Below are 19,110 nucleotides of genomic sequence, written 5' to 3'. Positions count from 1 at the left end.
TATTCTAGAGTTAATAAAGTGTTGATAGCACATCTATATTTAAATACTTAGTACCACAGCAAGTAGTTTATATGACTTGAGAATGATACTGTAGGAACATACTAAAAGACTTTAGAAAAAGCATGTCAAGAAAAAAAAAAACAGAACAAGGGGGGTCAGAGACAACAATATGTAAGAAAAAACATAGAAAATTTATCTCACCAGAAACAGCACCTCTTCTCAGTCTCAGACAAGTACTGCCTCCAGAAAAGCCAATTCAAGCGTTGGGAAGTGGCAGGATCGATATGGGAGGGCCGAATCACCTGATCTAAGGTAAGGCTATTTTTAAACATTGGATACTCCCTGATGTTTAGATCATCAATGTTGTTATGCCTTATTAGTAAGATAATAAATTTTGACTGTACCATATTTTTACCCTCCAACTTATGCTTTTTCAGGGTACAGTTGTAGGTTTTTTAGTTACCTTATAAATCAAAACCCAGCACTTGTCTTGCCACCCATCTTTCTGGCTGTTTATAATATTTAATGAATTACATTGAACCGTGCTAATGGATGCTCAGTAATTTTTTTTTTCCTTCTCTTGCTGCAGGTTAATTCTTTCTCATACCACATCGCATTTAAAAAAAAATTCCCAGGTGCTTTTCACTACTTATCGAATAAAACCTAACATTCTGAGCCAGTATTTAGGACCCGTAAAATTTGACTCTACTGAATCTTTCCAATCTTATACCCACTACAGTGCAAAAACCTGTGATTTCATTAAGTGGACATAGTAGCTGCCCTGGAATATGCTATTTCCCTTATTGTTGTTATGCTTTTGTTAATGATCTACCCTCCAGTGAATTTTGGTTTGTGTTCTGAATCTTAAATTTACACAGCATACAACCTCGAATGGATATTATAATTTCTCTGAGCCTGAAAATTGAAATAATAACTTCATCTTTAAGGGATGCAGTGAGAAACAACTGTGTTCCAATATGAAACTACATTACCTGCAGTGATCAATCTGAGAGATTGTGCTTTGATAACCTGACTTCAAAATACAGACCAAGATACTTTCCTAATTTATCATTTGAGGTTTTAAATAATTATGATATACAAGGGGTAATTTTGTTTTTTTGTTTTTTGTTTTTGCTTTTGTTAGAGAATTTTAAGCAATTTACCTGGTTAGCTTAATGCTATATAAATATGTTTGCAATTATTTTAATTTAAAAACTTAAAAAATACAAATTTAAATTATGATCAGATACCTTTGATCATAACACCTAAAAGAAAAGGGAGGAAACACTATCAAAATTTGATTTTCTTATGTTTCATTTTCTATACAGTCTTAATTATATGTTCCACATGAGTTGTAAGTATTTCCTGTTAGGAAAGAAGTTTAGTCATTCTTAAAAGTGGATATACATCTCAAAGTAAGAATGTCTAAACTGTAAGTCTAGCAACTGATGTAGATAAAAATATATTACCTGCATTCTTAGAATAGTGTCAGTTGCATGTGTTGCTTTAGTAGGTTGAGGAAAGTTTTCATCTTATTATTTTGAAAGTACTCATTGATTTTTTTAATCTATGTATTATATAATATTGATTTATCTTTGTTTTCGAACACTAAAATTCTATTTGAAAAACCAGTAGAAATTTCAAGAGTTATTTTAAATAAAGAAAAGTTAGATCTGACAAGTGTAGAATGAAGTGTATGAGTCTTTTCACATACAACATTTCCATGGAACCTAAAGGTTCATAATTGTACTAATACAACTTCTATGTAACAAGTAACTCAGTTATTGCATAGAGAAACACTTGGGTTTATATTTAACCTGGCAGTATGGACAGCCTATTTACTGAACCTAAAAGGGCCAGACAACAAGAACTTATAAACTTATCATGCTATTGGTAAAGAAACTTAAACTTAGAACTGTTTTGTTGCATAAGTATTGGACTTGGATTTTAGGTTTAGTTTTGTCAGTAACTACCTGTGTGAATTAAGGAAAGTTTCCTAACATGCCTATGCCTCCATTACCACAATCGTAACATAGTGGAGCTAGACTGTGTAATTCGGAAAGCCTCTTCAAACCTGAAACTCTTTATTTTCTGACTAGTCCCTGGTTTACAATGGAAACTAGTCCTTAGAGATTTGAGAAATCAGTGAATTTGCCCAAATTCACAGCTAGTTAAGAGGCAAAATCCGGACTAGAATACCTGCTTTTCTGGCTTGTAGTACCAATAGTTCAGGCAAGTCAACTTTCATAGACAAAGGCATAGAAATACTTAAAATAGGCCAGGTGTGGTGGCTCACACATGTAATCCCAGCACTTTGGGAGACCGAGGCAGGTGGATACTTGAGGTCAGGGGTTCAAGACCAGCCTGTCCAACATGGTGAAACCCTGTCTCTACTAAAAATACAAAAATTAGCCAGGCATTGTCACAGTCACCTGTAATCCCAGATACTCAGGAGGTTGAGGTGGGAGAATCACTTGAACCCGGGAGGTGGAGGTTGCATGACCCAAGATCACGCCACTGCACGCCATCCTGGGTGACAGAGTGAGACCCTGTCTCAAAAAAAAAGAAATACTTAAAATATGTTATTTTCAGTGTAATTTTAAACTTTATATTTGTTTCTTTGGCTTTGTTGTTTTAACATCTGGAATTCCTTTTATATCAGCTATTTGACTTAGAAGTTTTTATTTAAAATTGTTTTACTTTAGATATAGTACTTTACTTTTGGACACCAGATGGCTAATTTATAGCAAAAATGTTGTTTCCCATACCTGAAAGAGACACATCTCAGTGCTTTATGTATAGCAACTCCATCTATACCTACTTCTCCCTAAAAAAGATGCTTTGGAAACAAAAAAACACTCTTCACTTTAACTTTGTAATTAGTCTCAAGAATATATGTGGAAGGAAATTTGAAGCTGTATTTTCATTATGTGTTTTGTGCTTTAGAAAATTCCAAAAATAGGCTGGCTGTGGTGGCTCATGCCTGTAATCCCAGCACTTTCGGAGGCTGAGGCAGGCGGATCACCTGAGGTCAGGAGTTGGAGACCAGCCTGACCAACATGGAGAAACCCCGTCTCTACTAAAAATAAAAAAATTAGCTGGGCCTGGTGGCACATGCCTGTAATCCCAGCTACTCGGGAGGCTGAGGCAGGAGAATGGCTTGAACCCGGGAGGCGGAGGTTGCAGTGAGCCGAGATCGTGCCATTGCACTCCAGCCTAGGCAACAACAGCGAAACTCCGTCTCAAAAAAAAAAAAAAAAGAAAAGAAAAGAAAATTCCACAACAGATACCCTGGATAAAAGCTACTTTTTCTCTTTTTAAACACACACACACACACACACACACACACACACACACACACACACACACACACACACACACACACACACACGCTCTCTCTCTCTCTCTCAGGCTACTTTTTCTCTTTTAAAACACACATTGTCTCACTCTCACTCTCTGTTAGTGTAAGAAAAACTAGATTCCAGCTCTTGTAGTTAATGTAACTGACAAGTGTGGAGTTTGAGGCATTGCTTAAATGTTTGTAAAGAGCAAGTAAATAATGATTAAGATGTTTTTCGTAAGTTATTATATTTGGGCTGGGCGCTGTGGCTCATTGCCTGTAATCCTGGCACTTTGAGAAGCTGCGGTGGGTGGATCACTTGAGCTCAGGAGTTTGAGACCAGCATAGGCAACATAGCAAAACCCCAACTCTACCAAAAATACAAAAATTAATTGGGCATGGTCGTGTGCACCTGTGGCCCCAGCTACTTGGGAGGCTGAGGTGGGTGGATCACTGGACAGGTGAGGCTGCAGTGAGCTGTGATCGTGCCACTGCATTCCAGCCTGGGTGATGGAGCCCAACCTGGTCTCTAAATAAATAAATAGATACATAAATAACTGTTATTATATTTGAATTTGTGGCCTTATTGTATGCTAGTTACTATTAATTTGTATAATATAGTGTTTTCCCGATTTTAACAGTATTCTTCAAGCCAAATCTATAAGTGTTTTTCAAACTTTAACAGTATTCTTCAAGCTAAATCTATATGTATAACAATGGCATTTTATTGGTGTAAGTTTGCTTTATAAAATCAAATTTTTAACTCTTGTGAAACTAATTAGAAGAATGAAGCAGTTTCAGTGAGTGCAGGAAATTGAAACTGGTAATATGGATGATTGCTGTAAACATATCCTAATGCACAGTTTATTTTTTTATTTTGTTTCCATTTTATGTTACCAAGTTCTGTTCCTCTTAATTTTCAAGTGATAGTTTATTTTTCTTAAGCTTATGTTCCTATATTACAATGCTTTTTAACTGATTCATACTCTTGAATGAATAGTAAAAGTTGCTTTTCAATGTTAAATCACAAATACATTTAAACATGCATGTATTTCTTATATTAAACACAATACTTATAATAAAACTGGATGTTAAATGAATATTATATCTAAGAATGACCTCTTCCTCTGACTATCTCCTTTTATGTCTTGATGAGACACTGTACTGAAAAGATGTGCCCATACCTTGGGGCATTTGATCAAGTGCTCTGAATGCATGTTGCTATAGTGTGTAGTTTGTAAGATTTTATGTTATTGGACATATGAAGGCCTTTGGGGTTTTTTGTTTGTTATTTTAAGTTTCTTGTAGAGCTGTGTCTTTTCCTATCATTGATACATTTAAAAGCATGAAATTAAGCATAAATATGGAAGGTAGAGCTTTATTCCAAGCTCTATACGAAAGTGAGTAAACTTGTTTGCACTTTTGAACACACTTATGTCCTCCAGTGAGTGAAATTTGGGCTTATTTCACCTTTAAACATTCAAGGTTTTTTTGTTTTGTTTTAAATAGAGCTTAAAAATTGACATTTAAAAAATTCAGACCCCAGAAAATTAGTATGATAAACACTGTTGAAGAAGAAGGGAAGGGGTTTGAAGTTGGTTATGCTAAGCCTGAATCCTAGTGCTGCCACTTTACAATGCAAAAGAGCCTCTTTCCACATCTGTGAAAATGAAACTAATTGGACATGTACTTTACTTTTTATTTTTTCAAGACAGAGTCTCACTCTGTTTCCCAGGTTGAATGTAGTGGTGGGATCATGGCTCCCTGCAAACTCAAACTACCAGGCTCAAGCAGTCCTCCCACCTCAGCCTCCCGAGTAGCTGGGACTACAGGCATGCCCACCATGCTCGGCTAATTTTTTATTTCTTGTAGAGATGAGGTCTCATTATGTTGCTCAGGCTGATCTTGATCTCCTGAACTCAAGTGATTCTCCTGCCTCGGCCTACTCCCAAATCACACCTGAGATTACAGGTGTGAGCCTCTATGCCAGCCCCATATACCTTAAATGTGATGTACTTGTAAGGATTAAATAAGTTCTAAGCTGTGAAAGCACCTATTTCAGGACTTGAAAGATAAATCAGCCAGGCGCAATGGCTCACGCCTATAATCCCAGAACTTTGGGAGGCTGAGGTGGGCGGATCACCTGAGGTCGGGAGTTCAAGACCAGCCTGACCAGGCCAGGCGCGGTGGCTCATGCCTGTAATCCCAGCACTTTGGGAGGCCGAGGCGGGTGGATCGCGAGGTCAGGAGATCGAGACCACGGTGAAACCCCGTCTCTACTAAAAATACAAAAAAAATTAGCCGGGCGTGGTGGCGAGCGCCTGTATTCCCAGCTACTCAGGAGGCTGAGGCAGGAGAATGGCGTGAACCCGGGAGGCAGAGCTTGCAGTGAGCTGAGATCGCGCCACTGCACTCCAGCCTGGACGACAGAGCAAGACTCTGTCTCAAAAAAAAAAAAAAAAAAAGGACCAGCCTGACCAACATGGAGAAACCCCGTCTCTACTAAAAAAAAAAAAAAAAAAAAAAAATAGCTGGGCGTGGTAGCATGCGTCCGTAACCCCAGCTTGGGAGGCTGAGGCAGGAGAATTGCTTGAATCCAGGAGGCAGAGGTTGTGGTGAGCCGAGATCGTGCCATTGCACTCCAACCTGGGCAACAAGAGTGAAACTCCATCTCAAAAAAAAAAAAAAAGATAAATCAGACACTCAGTGAGTGTCGGATCTCCTCTTTCATCATGGGCTTTATCAGTCTCTTTAAATGTAGTACTGATAGAAAATAAATTGTATGTCCAGAAAAGTGTTTTGAATTCTGTGATTTTTATTTTAGACTAGGTTCTTTTTCTGGACGGGATTTTTCATTAATAAATTGTTACTCAAACATTAGAATATATTTTCTTTATAAATTGTGTATATACTGTAGAGAAAATTATTCTTGTGCTTGTGGAAGTAAAATGTACACACAGGTATAGAAACAGTAACATTTCAGACCAGTCATGTTGCCTGGGCTGATCTCGAATTCCTGGGCTCAAGTACCACAAAACTAAAAGATCAGTAGAAAAATATGTAATCAATGATATTCTTATGTTGATGGATATGACTTTAATTTTTTCTTGAAATAAATAGTTAAATATTAATTTTTTATGAGCTACTTTAAGTTCTTTCTGGAGGGAACAAAATGTCTAGCAGTCTCTTGAACATGCCCTTAGATTTGTAGTCTTCAACTTTGACCATATTGGAATTACCTAGGAAGCTTCAAAAAAGTATTGATGCTGGGTCCCAGAAATGTTATTTTAAATAGTCTGTTGTACACCCTGTGCATCAGGATTTTGATGCAGGCGAGGTTGAGAACCACTGATTTAGAGTCTTGATTCTGGGTTGGCATAAAGATTAAAATCAAATGATAGCTAGGCACCTACGGTTTTGAAGTAAAATGATAGATGTAGTTACAATGGGAGCTGATATTTGTATAGCATTTTACAGCCTCACAGTCTTTTTCTTTATGTGCTTCTCATTTAATTTCCATTTTCTGCCTCTTTGAATGTCTTTTGGTTGGTAACCACTATCAAAGGTGCATGATACTTCTGTTGCAAGCAAATGGATAGGTAATATATTTGCCACGTAGAAATTGTGCACATATCTGCCCCTCTCCATCTTTTCTCTATGCTCATAGTTGTCCCTCCATTTGAAATGTTCTATCTTCCCATCCTACATGTCTTTTAAGGCTCATCTCTTTCCTAAAGTAGCTTAAAAGATGTTACACAATTTCCATGCAGAACTGTTTACAGCCATCTATTTACATATGTGACCTGAATTAAATGTCATAACAAGTGCATCTCTTTTCAAGTTGGGAATATGAGATAGCCACATTCTAGGCTTTTTCTTAGCAAATGGACCTTTGAACTGTTTGCTGCCCAGTTCTTATTAGAAGCCCTTCTGTGAGAAAACATTCATAGATGTCTACATTGATATGTGATTCACCCATTCTTTTAGAATATGGTTATAAACTTTCAAGCAATAATTCAAGCAATATTTCAAGCAAAATAATTTGAAAATTTGCTATAAACTCTGGACTTTTGCCTGAAAATTGCATCTATACATATCTATTTATTTAGAAATCAGGGACGTCCTGATTCTTCTTTAGAGAACCGTGTTGCTAGTTAAGAACCTGAACTGTTCTCAGAAGCACAGTTACATTATTATTAGATCAAGCCTGACCATTAAGAGGGCTAGATACACAGACCACGTTGTTTTGCTTCCCCTGATTAAATTGCTCTTATTGAATTGGGCATTGTTGTGCTTCACTCAGCATTAAAGTGCATTTTGAGAAATAGCTCTTTAAAATTCAATTTTTTTTGGTAGGAATTTTGGAGACTTTATTTCCATATTTTTGAAAACATGAGATTGCAATCCATTAGTGGGTTGTGAAACAATTTGGTGGTCCCAACCAGTATTTCTTGGTTTTGTATTGTTTATTTTGCTTTTTTCCTATGCTATATTTAAATATTAATAAAATTACATTTTATCTTAATGTCACCATTTTTCCTTTTTTAAGTATTGTTTCATGAATCTTTTTTAGTTTTTAATGTATTGTGGGTACTGGATTGCTGTGTAAAGTGTACTTCTTACTGTGTTTTGTAGTCAATAAAGTTTAAAAACTATTGTACTCATATTTTCTCTTAGACTCAGAGGAGAATCTTTTTCTGTTTATTCTTGTTTGTAAAATGACAATAATGAGAGTTGCTACCTTATGGGTTTATCATGAAGACTAAATATATATAAAGTATTTAGAACAGTGCTTACCTTGCGCATAGTAGGTGCTCCATAAATACTAGCTGTCATTACCAGGAAAACAATCTTAGAGCAAATGCTTTGTTTTAATTTTAATGCACATTAAAGACATTTGTTGTTAATGATGTCCTTTGCTTTGGCTTCCAAGAAAAAGCAGCTGAGATATATATATATATATATATATTTTTTTTTTTTTTTTTTTTTTTTTTGAGACAGGCTCTTGTTTTGTTGCCCAGTCTGGAGTGCAGTGGCATAATCACAGTTTACTGCATCCTTCATCTTCCTGGCTCAAGCAATCCTCTCACCTAAGCCCTCTGAATAGCTGGGACCACAAGCATGTGCTACTATGCCTAGCTAATATTTTAAATTATTTGTAGACCCAAAGTCTCGCCATGTTGCCCAGGCTGGTCTTGAATTCCCGGGCTTAAGTAATCCTCCTGCCTCAGGCTCCCAAAGTGTTGGGATTACATGCGTGAGCCTGACCTTCAGAGATCAATTTATGGCCTTTTGTCTATCTTCTATTAGCCCTGATTTGTCATCTTAAACTTTCTGTTGCATCTGTGCAGGGAGCCCTCAGATTCTTTCTGGGATATCAGAATCATCAAAATATGATAATGTAATTCCATTGTAACTTCAGAGATATTTTTATATTCATTTACTGTGCCAGGAGGGGAGGTAGAGGCTCTTGGGGACATTTACTGCCTGTTTAAACTGTACATTAACTCAGACACCCAGAGTGGTTAGTTTCTTAGCTTTTTACTAGATGATTGAGTCCAATATGGAGAAGAGGATTTTGATAATAGCATTAGCTGTCTACCTTACTGAACAAGTTTGTTGGCCTAATCAAACCTACGCTTTGGGGAACTCTTAAGTTACAGTAGATTTCCTCATAGGGAAACTCTATTAAATCTTCTTAAGAAATGAAAGAAAAAGCTGTCCATTAAGAACTTTCGTGGAATAATATGGTTCAATATTTTTTTTTCCATAACGTGGCATCAGAATAATATTAGATTTTTAAATTATTTGTCAGTGTTAGATATTATGTGCTTTTTGTTGCTGTGGTACATACTGTGTGTCTTATCATAAAACATTTTGGAACAAAACGGTAAGCTTCATTTATATGATTAAAGTAAATCAGTTTATGTGGTTAAAAAATACGGGCACAAGGAGATGTTTTGAAAATATGGAGAATTGTAATTTTCTGAACTCCCTTTAGGGATATATACTTGTTAAGGCTGATTTCTCAGTTATATGTTTTTAGAAACATAGTATTTGCCATTTTGAGTCTTTAGTGATTAAAAACAATCAATCTAAAGTTGAAAAAAACTAATTAGACTTCTGACCATATTTAAGGTACATTTTAAGAGGTGAATACTTCCATGTGTCCCAGACTTTTTGAAAACTAGAGATCCTCGGAAATAAATGGTAAAAGACAGGCTATAGAAAATTTTCCCCTCAACAGGAAAGTTATTCTTATATCTAGATCTAATTTTTACCACTTTTAACAATTTGGAGAATTTGCTATCTGACTTGCAAGTCCAAACAAATTTGGTAGAATTTGTTCTTGATGGGAATAAATTTAAAAATGCAAAGGAGAGAGTCCAGTGATTGGCAAGAGAAAATAGTAGAAAAGGAAATAGAGCGAAATTAAAAATTTTGACAATGGAGGGCAGCAATTAACGGAGAGGAAATCACAGCCTCAGAATGCACACCTGTATTTAGTAGGATGTTCGAATGTGAAATGTTTGTATATCAGAGGGCTGATGGCATGTGCTTTGATAATGCAGTCATGGTGGGCATAGCTTTGCAATTTAAATTATAGGGAAGAAATGGAAGCAATATTTGTTTTATTGTAGAGATATTTGGATTTTTGTAACATGTGAATATTAAGATCTTTCCCCAGCTGTATTGGAGGATATGTTAATCCTCCAATGAAATCATTCATGATCTTTGGGATCATGAGGAAATCTAGGAAGTCAGTGACTCAGGCATAAAGTTAGAAAGGCTTGAACATTTTTAAATTGTACTAAAATTATAGAGAAGGGAAGTCTTAAGTGGGCAAGGGATGGTAAGTGGGAACTGACTATGTACTTGAAAACATTTCGGATGTCATGATATGCTTTTTATAGGGCTGTCTTTGTTAGCACAAAATAATTTGTGGAGTGTTTCAAGGTCTACTTGAGATAAACTCTTACTAACTCATGATTTCCAGAAAAGTCTTAAATTCCTCAAAGGTGAATCGTCTTGCTGGAAGGAAACCTAGCTCAAGGGGAGGGGAGGTCTATAGTCTTTGGGATTAGAAAGACTCAGGTTTGAAAGTTAGTTTTGCTATTTAATTCATGCTTGTGTCAGTGATTTCACTTTGGACCATGGCTTGTCTGTAACAAGTATACAGTAATTTTTCAGTTTTTGTGAAGTTTAGATATAATGGGTTTGGCATCCAACCTATGGTAGCTGCTGTTATTTGTCATTTTAGGAGCCTAATCTAGTGACTGTGGAAGGATCTATGGTATTTTAATTGTTTTGCTTCTATAAAGTTTTAAAGGCGGTTTTGTTCAGAACTGAAATATAGATGAAGAGAAATTCATCTAATTTGCATCCACTTTTCATTGCCTATTTCTCCAAGTGACTTCTATATCATCTTAGGCATGCATACTTTTGTTAAGTCCTTTATCTGCATAATAGCTTTTAACATTATTTTAATTATTTAAAATACAACTTACTAGGTTTTTCTCTTAAATTTATAGCATTGTTTTATGATAGACTATTTTTCCATATCCTTATAAACTTTAAAAAGATTGTAGAGGTGAGGCGAGTATTTAAATATTTGAATTTTTCTATCTAAATGCAAGTTATCAGAAATGGCAAACTGGTTCCTTTTTTATGTTTTTTAACACTTGGAATATATCACAAGGAAAATATCTTGTGTATGTTAAAATGAGCATTATTTTCAGGCCTTTTTGGGGAGTATTTAAAGTTTCTGTAATAGAGCTGTAGTATGTGTTACAATTGTAGTGGTCCCAAAATTTCCATTTGTCTAGCATTTGCTGTCTTATTTAATTTCACAAAGATAAATTTATTTGGAGACTACTAAAACTAGTAAGTGTAGAAGAGCTCTACAGAGACTTAAAACTTAACATTATGATAATTGTTGGGTATGTTGGTTCTAGCTTATTTATTAATAAAAATTTTTATGACAATGCAAAGTAGTGAGCTTAAACTCAGGGATATTTTTCAATGTGTATTGTGATCTGGTTTTATTTTAAAATTTATTGCAAACACATTTTGTTTTTATTTCTCACTGCTTTTATTATTTTTTAAGCATCTAATTAGGTGAAACTGAATTGATTCAATTTTTATGTTACAGGAGATTACCTGGGGCAATTGATGTTATCGGTCAGACTATAACTATCAGCCGAGTAGAAGGAAGGCGACGGGCAAATGAGAACAGCAACATACAGGTTTAGTATTTTAAAATAAATAATTTTCTTTAACTGAAGGATGATATCAGCATTATAATTTAATTTATTCAATAGATAGTCATAGTGCTATGCTGTGTTTTAGGTGATACAAAGAGATTTAAAATGTGGAACCAGTCATTTATTATAAAGGCATTTCCAGTTAGAATTTATAATCTCTGAATCTTTTTTTAATAGGGTTTTTTTTCTTTTCCTTGGTAGAAACATAGTACAGGTTGAGTATCTCTTATCTAAAATGCTTGGGACCAGAAGTGTATCAGATTTTGAAATTTTTGGATTTTGAAATGTTCATATGTATGTAATATTAGAGATGAGACCCAAGTCTAAACATGAAATTTATGTTTCATAAATAAGTTATTTAATTTGTTATAATGATTTGTTAATTTATGATAATCTTTTTTCCTTTGGCAACCCTAAATAAACTGTGTAGTGGGCCTGAGTTTTGATTGTGATCCGTCACATATGAGGTTGGGTGTGGAATTTTCCACTTGTGATAAAATGTTGATGCTCAAAATGTTTTGGATTTTAGAGCATTTCAGATTTCAGATTTTTGGATTAGGAATACTCAACTTGTATATAGGTTTACTGAATGAAAAATAAAAGACCACCAGTGATTTTACCACCTAAAGATAACCACATCTGATACATCTTTTGATGCTGAGCAAAATTGGGATACTATTATAATTATATTTCTGTGTATACTTTTTTCCCCATCTAAAATTATCATTTGTATGTTTTCATATTCTTAAAATATGATTAAAATATCTTCATGATAGCTTCATTGGATAAATATACCATGATTTATTTAATGTGACATTTCTGGAGGTGGCATTGAGCTGCTTTGTTTTTAGGTGAAAAATTGAAGGGAGATAAATTATCAGTAAGTTGGATAATTAATGTTAGAACTTTAATAACTGAGACTTTCAGCTATTCAGTTTGGCCATACTTTTTTTCATTATTTATTCCTATTTTCTGAGTCCTTTTAAAAATGTCCAGAGCACTTTATTCTTACCTTTCATAAGTTGATCATGTAAAATGTTCCTTTTAGCATCTTTAAAGGCAAATCATTTCTACAGTGGAAGATGTTAGTCCATTTTTCCTTTCCCCTTACCATTAAAATGCCACGATTTCTCAAAATAAATACTTTAAGAAATAGCTTATCAACATAAGCCCTACAAAAAACACTGCACTTAAATGTAGGAAGTGTTAATGGAAAGAGGGATTGTATGTTTAAAAGATTGCTTTAGTCAGCAAGGATCTGAGAAGTATAAATTAAATATACAACATTATGTTGGCTGTCTTTCCCAAATTTATTTACACATCCTTGGGGAGCTTATCAAAAATCCAGATTTTGAGGTGCCACTTTGCTTGTTTTATTTCAGTAGGTTTGGGGTGCTTCTTATGGTGCCTGTCCCTTAACCTGTTCACACAAAGAAGCATTTTGCAAACATTGCTTTATTTTTCAAGAATAAACCCTGGTCTTAAAGTTACAAGGCTCACATGATAAAGTTACTTACATATCTTGCTGCCTATTGCTTGCAGTCTGTTGACACATGCCTGACAGTTTCTTACTTTGCAACGTGGTGATGACAGGCCCTTGTACAGTGAATGTCTGACCTGCTGCCATGTTAATTTCTTAAGGCCAGTGTCTGTGATTAATGATTACATTGCCTTAATTGAATACTTTAACTTTGGTTGGGTGACAAAGATAATACTTGTTAAATGATCTTTATGAAGTACTTTTTTCTTGTGTGGATTGTTTGTATTAATTACTTTTTATTAAGAAATTTTTGGTAATGATCCAGTTGCTTTTTTCTTAAGATTTGAATATGCACATTTTTAAAAGTATATGTGTGTGTATACTCACATAGGCGTATGTATACACATATCACACATGTAGAACTATTACTCTCCCCCCAAAAATACATATATGTGAATTAAACTACCTTTTACTTTGTTTCTTAGATTAAATGAAATTAATTTACTAAGATTAATCTTACATAATATTTATGCATCTGTTTAATTAACTGTGCTCTAATTTTAGGTCCTTTCTGAAAGATCTGCTACTGAAGTAGACAACAATTTTAGCAAACCACCTCCGTTTTTCCCTCCAGGAGCTCCTCCCACTCACCTTCCACCTCCTCCATTTCTTCCACCTCCTCCGACTGTCAGCACTGCTCCACCTCTGATTCCACCACCGGGTAAATAGTAAATAAGACATTTGACTTTGAAAGAAAAATAGCTTGTGAGTGTTTTTTAAAATTTTTGACAATTAAAATAATATCTTGATCACATTACATTAAAAGTAATAGATATAATACTTATCTTCAACAGATTCACACTGAAACAGATATATATATGTTTATTGCTATTTCAATATAGGAAAGAGACAATGTTCTAAAATTAAGAAGAATATACAGATACCAATCTTGTGATTCAAAAATATGATAATGATCCCCAAACTTAAGTTGCTAATAGAATATGTATAAATCCATACTCAGTTACAAACTTTACCAGTGTTAATTTGTTTTGAAAAAAACATTAAAAGATACTTTTAGGATGGGAGTAGGTCAAAAAATTATATCTTGCGAAGAGATTGATTAATATTTCAGTCTGGTCTTCTTCTGTATACCGGTTTCCTTTTAGGAGACTGCTACTGGGTGCCTGGTATTTATTTCTTTTAAACAAAAGTAAATGTTGATCATATTTTTAGCTACTTTTGATTACAATTAAAAACCAGGTTAGTGGTGATAGAGAAGAAACTCACAAATAATTCCCAAATTTTATTTTTATTTGAATTTTTCATCGGGTTGCCTTTCTTACTTTGTTTTTAACCTTTATCTGCCTTAACCAAGTTTTTATGAAACTAGCAAGATTGCTTGAGATAATAATTATACTTCCCAGGGAGAAAGCTAGTAGTAAATGATGAAAAAATAGCTGCTTGTCCTCATCAGGGCAACATGAAAGACGTATGTTAGGCTTTACTTCCTATTAATAAAATCAGTTTATACTAGAGAGCCATGTACTCTCACTCACTTTTATTTGCAAGAGAGCTGTCTTTGTTTTAAGGTGCCAGTTGTGATCCGAGTACAGAACCAAATCCAGGGTCTGAATAGTCCTTCCCTAACATATTCATCCTTGGCCTCTAAATGTCAGCCACTGCTTCTGTCTTTCATCCTCAGTGCCTTTGATTTCCTTCCACTGTCACCTCTACTCTCAAAAAGTATGAGCAAAATATGAAAAAATGACTTGTGGCTTTAGAGGGTCTGTTGTCTCAAAAATAGTGGAAGGAGGAGGTTGGAATATAGGTTAGAGGTCCTTATTCCAGACAGCATTAGTATTTCTAATTTCAGTGAATTTCTTGTTCCAACAAATAGATTGAGCAGAAACAACTCATTAGTTGGGATTGACTTGTGGTTCTTGTGTCTTTAATATGCTGAGTATTAACCAAATGAAAGAGGACTTAGGTGATTCAAAATGAGGACTTCTGTGATTTCTATGTGAATCCTTTGTCCTCTGAAAAAGAATTAGATAAATAAAAGGTAGAAATAATTAATGTTTTAACATATTTGATTAATGATACTAAAAAAATTATTAATGTTTGTGGTACTCTGTTGGATTCCTTTGTAATATTACTTAAACTTTACTAGGTAGTGATTTGAAATAATTTTCTTTTTTTAATTCTTAAAACTTTTTAAAAATTTTATTTTTAATTGACAGTGATACCTGTATATGTTTATGGGGTACAATGTGATGTTTTGATTATGTCTACGTTGTAGAAAATCAAGTTAATATATTCATCACCTCACATACTTAACATTTTTTTGTGGAGAGAACATTCTGAAATCTCCTAGCAGTTTTGAAATATACAGTTATTAATTATAGTCACCATGCTGTACAGTAGAGCTCCAAAACTTGTTTTTCTCATTTTACTGAAACTTTTGTATCCTTTGAAAATCATCTCCCCTACCTCACCCGTGGCCCCCAGCCTCTGGTAACCACCATTTTACTCTCTGCTTCTATGAGTTGGATCATATAAGCGAGATTGTGCAGTAATTGTCTTTCTGTGCCTGGCTTATTTCACTTAGCACAGTGTCCTCCAGGTTCATGCATGTTGTCACAAATGACAGAATGAAAGGATTTCCTTATTTACGAATATAGTATATCCCCAGATGGCTAACATTTTGTATGTTCAGTACTAATTATTAAAGTAAGTATGACAGAGTTGGTATGAATTAATGACAACAAATACTTGGCTGGTATAAGAATATTCGAAACTCCGTAGAATATTGCTACAGAGGTAATTGCTACACATAGGCAGTAGCATTATCTGGAAGTTTACTTTTTTTTCAAAATGATAAAATTACTTTTTTTTTTTTTTTTTTTGAGACAGGGTCTCACTCTTTCGCCCAGGCTGGAGTGCAGTGGTGCGGTCTCAGCTCACTGCATCCTCCACCTCCCAGGCTCAAGCGATCCTCCTGCCTCAGAGTAGCTGGTACTACAGGCATGTGCCACCATACCCAGCATTTTTGTATTTTTTGTAGAGATGGTGTTTCGCCATGTCCAGGCTGGTCTTGAACTCCTGACCTCAAGCAATCTGCCCTCCTCGGCCTCCCAAAGTACTGGCATTACAGGCATGAACCACTATCCATGACCATTTCTTTTTCATGTAACCTTTGTTCATAAGTATAACAAATCTTTGAAGAGTGTTTAGGTTATTAATGACATTATACTATAGAGTGCAGCTAATTATTTTTCTGTTGCTTAATCTATTTTTCTGCTTAATTCTCAGCTACATGCTTTCCATATTTTAAAATCAAGATTTCCTTTTATGTTTATTCTTGGTTTACATTTCTGTGCTCTTCTGTCAACATTTAATGAGTACAGATTCAAATGAATTCTAATGCTGGTTTAAGCAGTACCTAACTGGTATATGTGCTGAGCAGGATACCAGTTCATTAAAACCAAATATTTGAAGTTGAGACTCTCTGAATTGCTCCTTACTTTTAGTAGAATGCGAGCTGTTGGGGAGCATACAGGCTATGTATTTCTATCTATGTTTCCCTACAGTCACAGTGGTCTTGTACGTACTTGGCATTCCCTAATGTGTTTGCTAATTGAGTTAACGACATATTTATGTATCCATAACACCAAAGATGATTTTCGGATTTATACCTGGTACATTCAATCAGGATGGGCACTGGCTCTGAATAACAGTACGGCTGCATAGATATATGCCAGCTGCCATGCTTAAAGCTGTGGTTTTCAGTTACCCTTTACCACAGAACCACATGATTACACTATGTTCCGTAGTTTGTTGTAATTTAAATCACCTTAAGAATCATAAGCAGCTAATGAAAGAAAGCTATGATTCAGGATTCTTTTTAAAGTATTGCCTTAAAAGATATTCCATTTTTCTTAGATAAACTGTCTTGTTTTTTGCTTTCTTCAAAAATAATCAAAAGAAAATGGAAAAACATTTTTTTAAAGAATTAATTTAAATGTATTTTAATGTTGCCTTTTTAACATTAGACTTCTAATGTTTTTAAAAGTAAAGTCCAAAATATGATGAGATAAGTATAGTAATGATATTTTATTCTCATATTTTAGGATGCTACTAGTTTTTTGTTTTGTTTTGTTTTTAAATAAATAGGGTGACCATACATCCAGATTTGCCTGGAAGAGTCCTACTTTATACCTTCTATCCCAGCATAATTATTATTATTCATTCTTAGAAAGAAATTCCCTGGTTTAGATGATACAATTTCTGATTGACTCTTGGAAATTTACAGAGGGCTTATTGCATAAGTAGATAAGTTACTGTTTAACAATTATAAGGTGTTAGAGATAACTCTCATTTGAAGGACTTTTAATGTCAAATAGTTCGCAGGAGAAATGTATTGCCTCCTCTCACCCTCAAACACACACCTGCAAACATATATGAAACTTTGCTAGTAACACAGAGAGGACAAAGTATTTCTGGCCATAATAGATTTGTATGAAGAGTAGAGGAGATTTATGTATTAGAATACAACAAAGAAGGAAGAGATGTCTGGTAGTGCAAAAGCATTTATCATGGTTCCCTGCTGCCGTACTAACAGTAGCTTGAAAACAAATACTGGGCCAGGCATGGTGGCTCATACCTGTAATTTCAGCATTTTGGGAGGCTGAGGCAGGAGGATCACCTGAGGTCAGAAGTTCAAGATCAGCCTGGCCAACATGGTGAAACTCCATCTTTACTAAAAATATGAAAAAATTAGCTGGGTGTGGTGGCATACACCTGTAGTCCTGGCTACTTAGGAGGCTGAGGCAGGAGAATCACTTGAACCCAGGAGACAGAGGTTGCAGTGAGCCAAGATCACACCATTGCACTCCAGCCTGGGCGACAAGAGCGAAACTCCATCTCAAAAAAAAAAAGAAAGAAAGAAAACAAATACTGGCTAATTTAGTTCTTCTGTAATATCCAGAAAATCTGTTATTTCATTTTCTCGTGAATCAGAAAATAGTTTCCATTGTATTAAGTTTTTTCAGAAATACGTTAGAGTGGTTTCATGCTTTTTCTGAGTAATAATAGATATAATAGCTAATACTTGTTGAATGCTCACTTTTCAGGGTACTATTCTGAGTACATTCCATGTATTAACTCATTTGATTCTTGAACAATATCTGAAGTAGATGATATTCTAATTTTGCACTGAGGAAGCGGGGACCTAAGTCATCTGAGTAATAGCTAGAAAATAGTAAAACCAGAATTCTAACCCAGGCAGTTTTGCTTGAAAGCCTGTTTTCTTTATTAACTATGTTGAAATGAATTAGTACCTATATCCAGAAAATTGTATTATTGGATTACGTGTATTTGTCACAGTCCTAGAAACTTTTTTTTTTAAAGCATTTCTCTGATGTTGAAGTACATGCATACGTATTTGTGGGTAGGGAAGTTAGGGAGATTATAAGGAACAGTCATCACATTTTTGAAAATCTGAATAAGGTTTTTACTGTTTGCCTGGCTTGTGTTAAGAAGTCTGTGTTTAGCTGAAGTCAGTTTTGAAATATTTGTTTATTGGAAGAAAAACTGTAAAACTGGAAGTATTAATGTTATAGGGTAGGTGATTTTGTGTGTTTGTTTATTGTGGTAAAATACAATATATTTGTCATTTTAGCCATTTATAAATATGTAGTTCATTGGCATTAAATACATTCACAATGTTATGTAACCATCACCATGAGCTGTACCTAAAACTTTTTCATCATCTCCAGTGAAAACTCTGTGCCCACTAAACTCCTTCCCTCCTAAGGATAGCCCCTGTAACCTCTATTCTACTTTTTGTCTCTGTGAGTTTCCTTATTCTAGGTACCTCATATAAGTGGAATCATGCATTTGTCTATCTGTGTCTGACTTACTTTGTTTCTAAAATAATAGAATTTAATTAATGATTGTGAGCTAACTTTATGGTAGGCTTTTAATTTAGGCTTTTAAATGTTAATTTACTTCAGTGTCATCATATT

The 19,110-nt window shown here is 34.7% G+C and overlaps 1 protein-coding gene across 40 annotated transcripts in view; it reads left to right on the top strand.

Moving 5' to 3' along the window:
* FIP1L1 (factor interacting with PAPOLA and CPSF1) overlaps nt 1-19,110 on the top strand; it is an 82,012-nt gene that overhangs the window by 36,823 nt on the left and 26,079 nt on the right. For 21 of the 40 annotated variants that reach the window (XM_019025501.4, XM_019025499.4, XM_019025496.4 and 18 more), the window contains 3 exons: nt 205-312; nt 11,493-11,586; nt 13,649-13,805. In XM_019025501.4, the coding sequence (XP_018881046.1) occupies nt 205-312; nt 11,493-11,586; nt 13,649-13,805 (359 nt within the window). The remainder of the gene's footprint in view (nt 1-204; nt 313-11,492; nt 11,587-13,648; nt 13,806-19,110) is intronic. The other 19 variants (XM_055385824.2, XM_019025506.4, XM_019025505.4 and 16 more) reach the window with 1 other exon arrangement.

This window comes from Gorilla gorilla, chromosome 3 (genome assembly GCF_029281585.2).
Source record: "Gorilla gorilla gorilla isolate KB3781 chromosome 3, NHGRI_mGorGor1-v2.1_pri, whole genome shotgun sequence".
NCBI lineage: Eukaryota > Metazoa > Chordata > Mammalia > Primates > Hominidae > Gorilla > Gorilla gorilla.
This window is presented reverse-complemented; position numbering and strand designations above follow the sequence as displayed.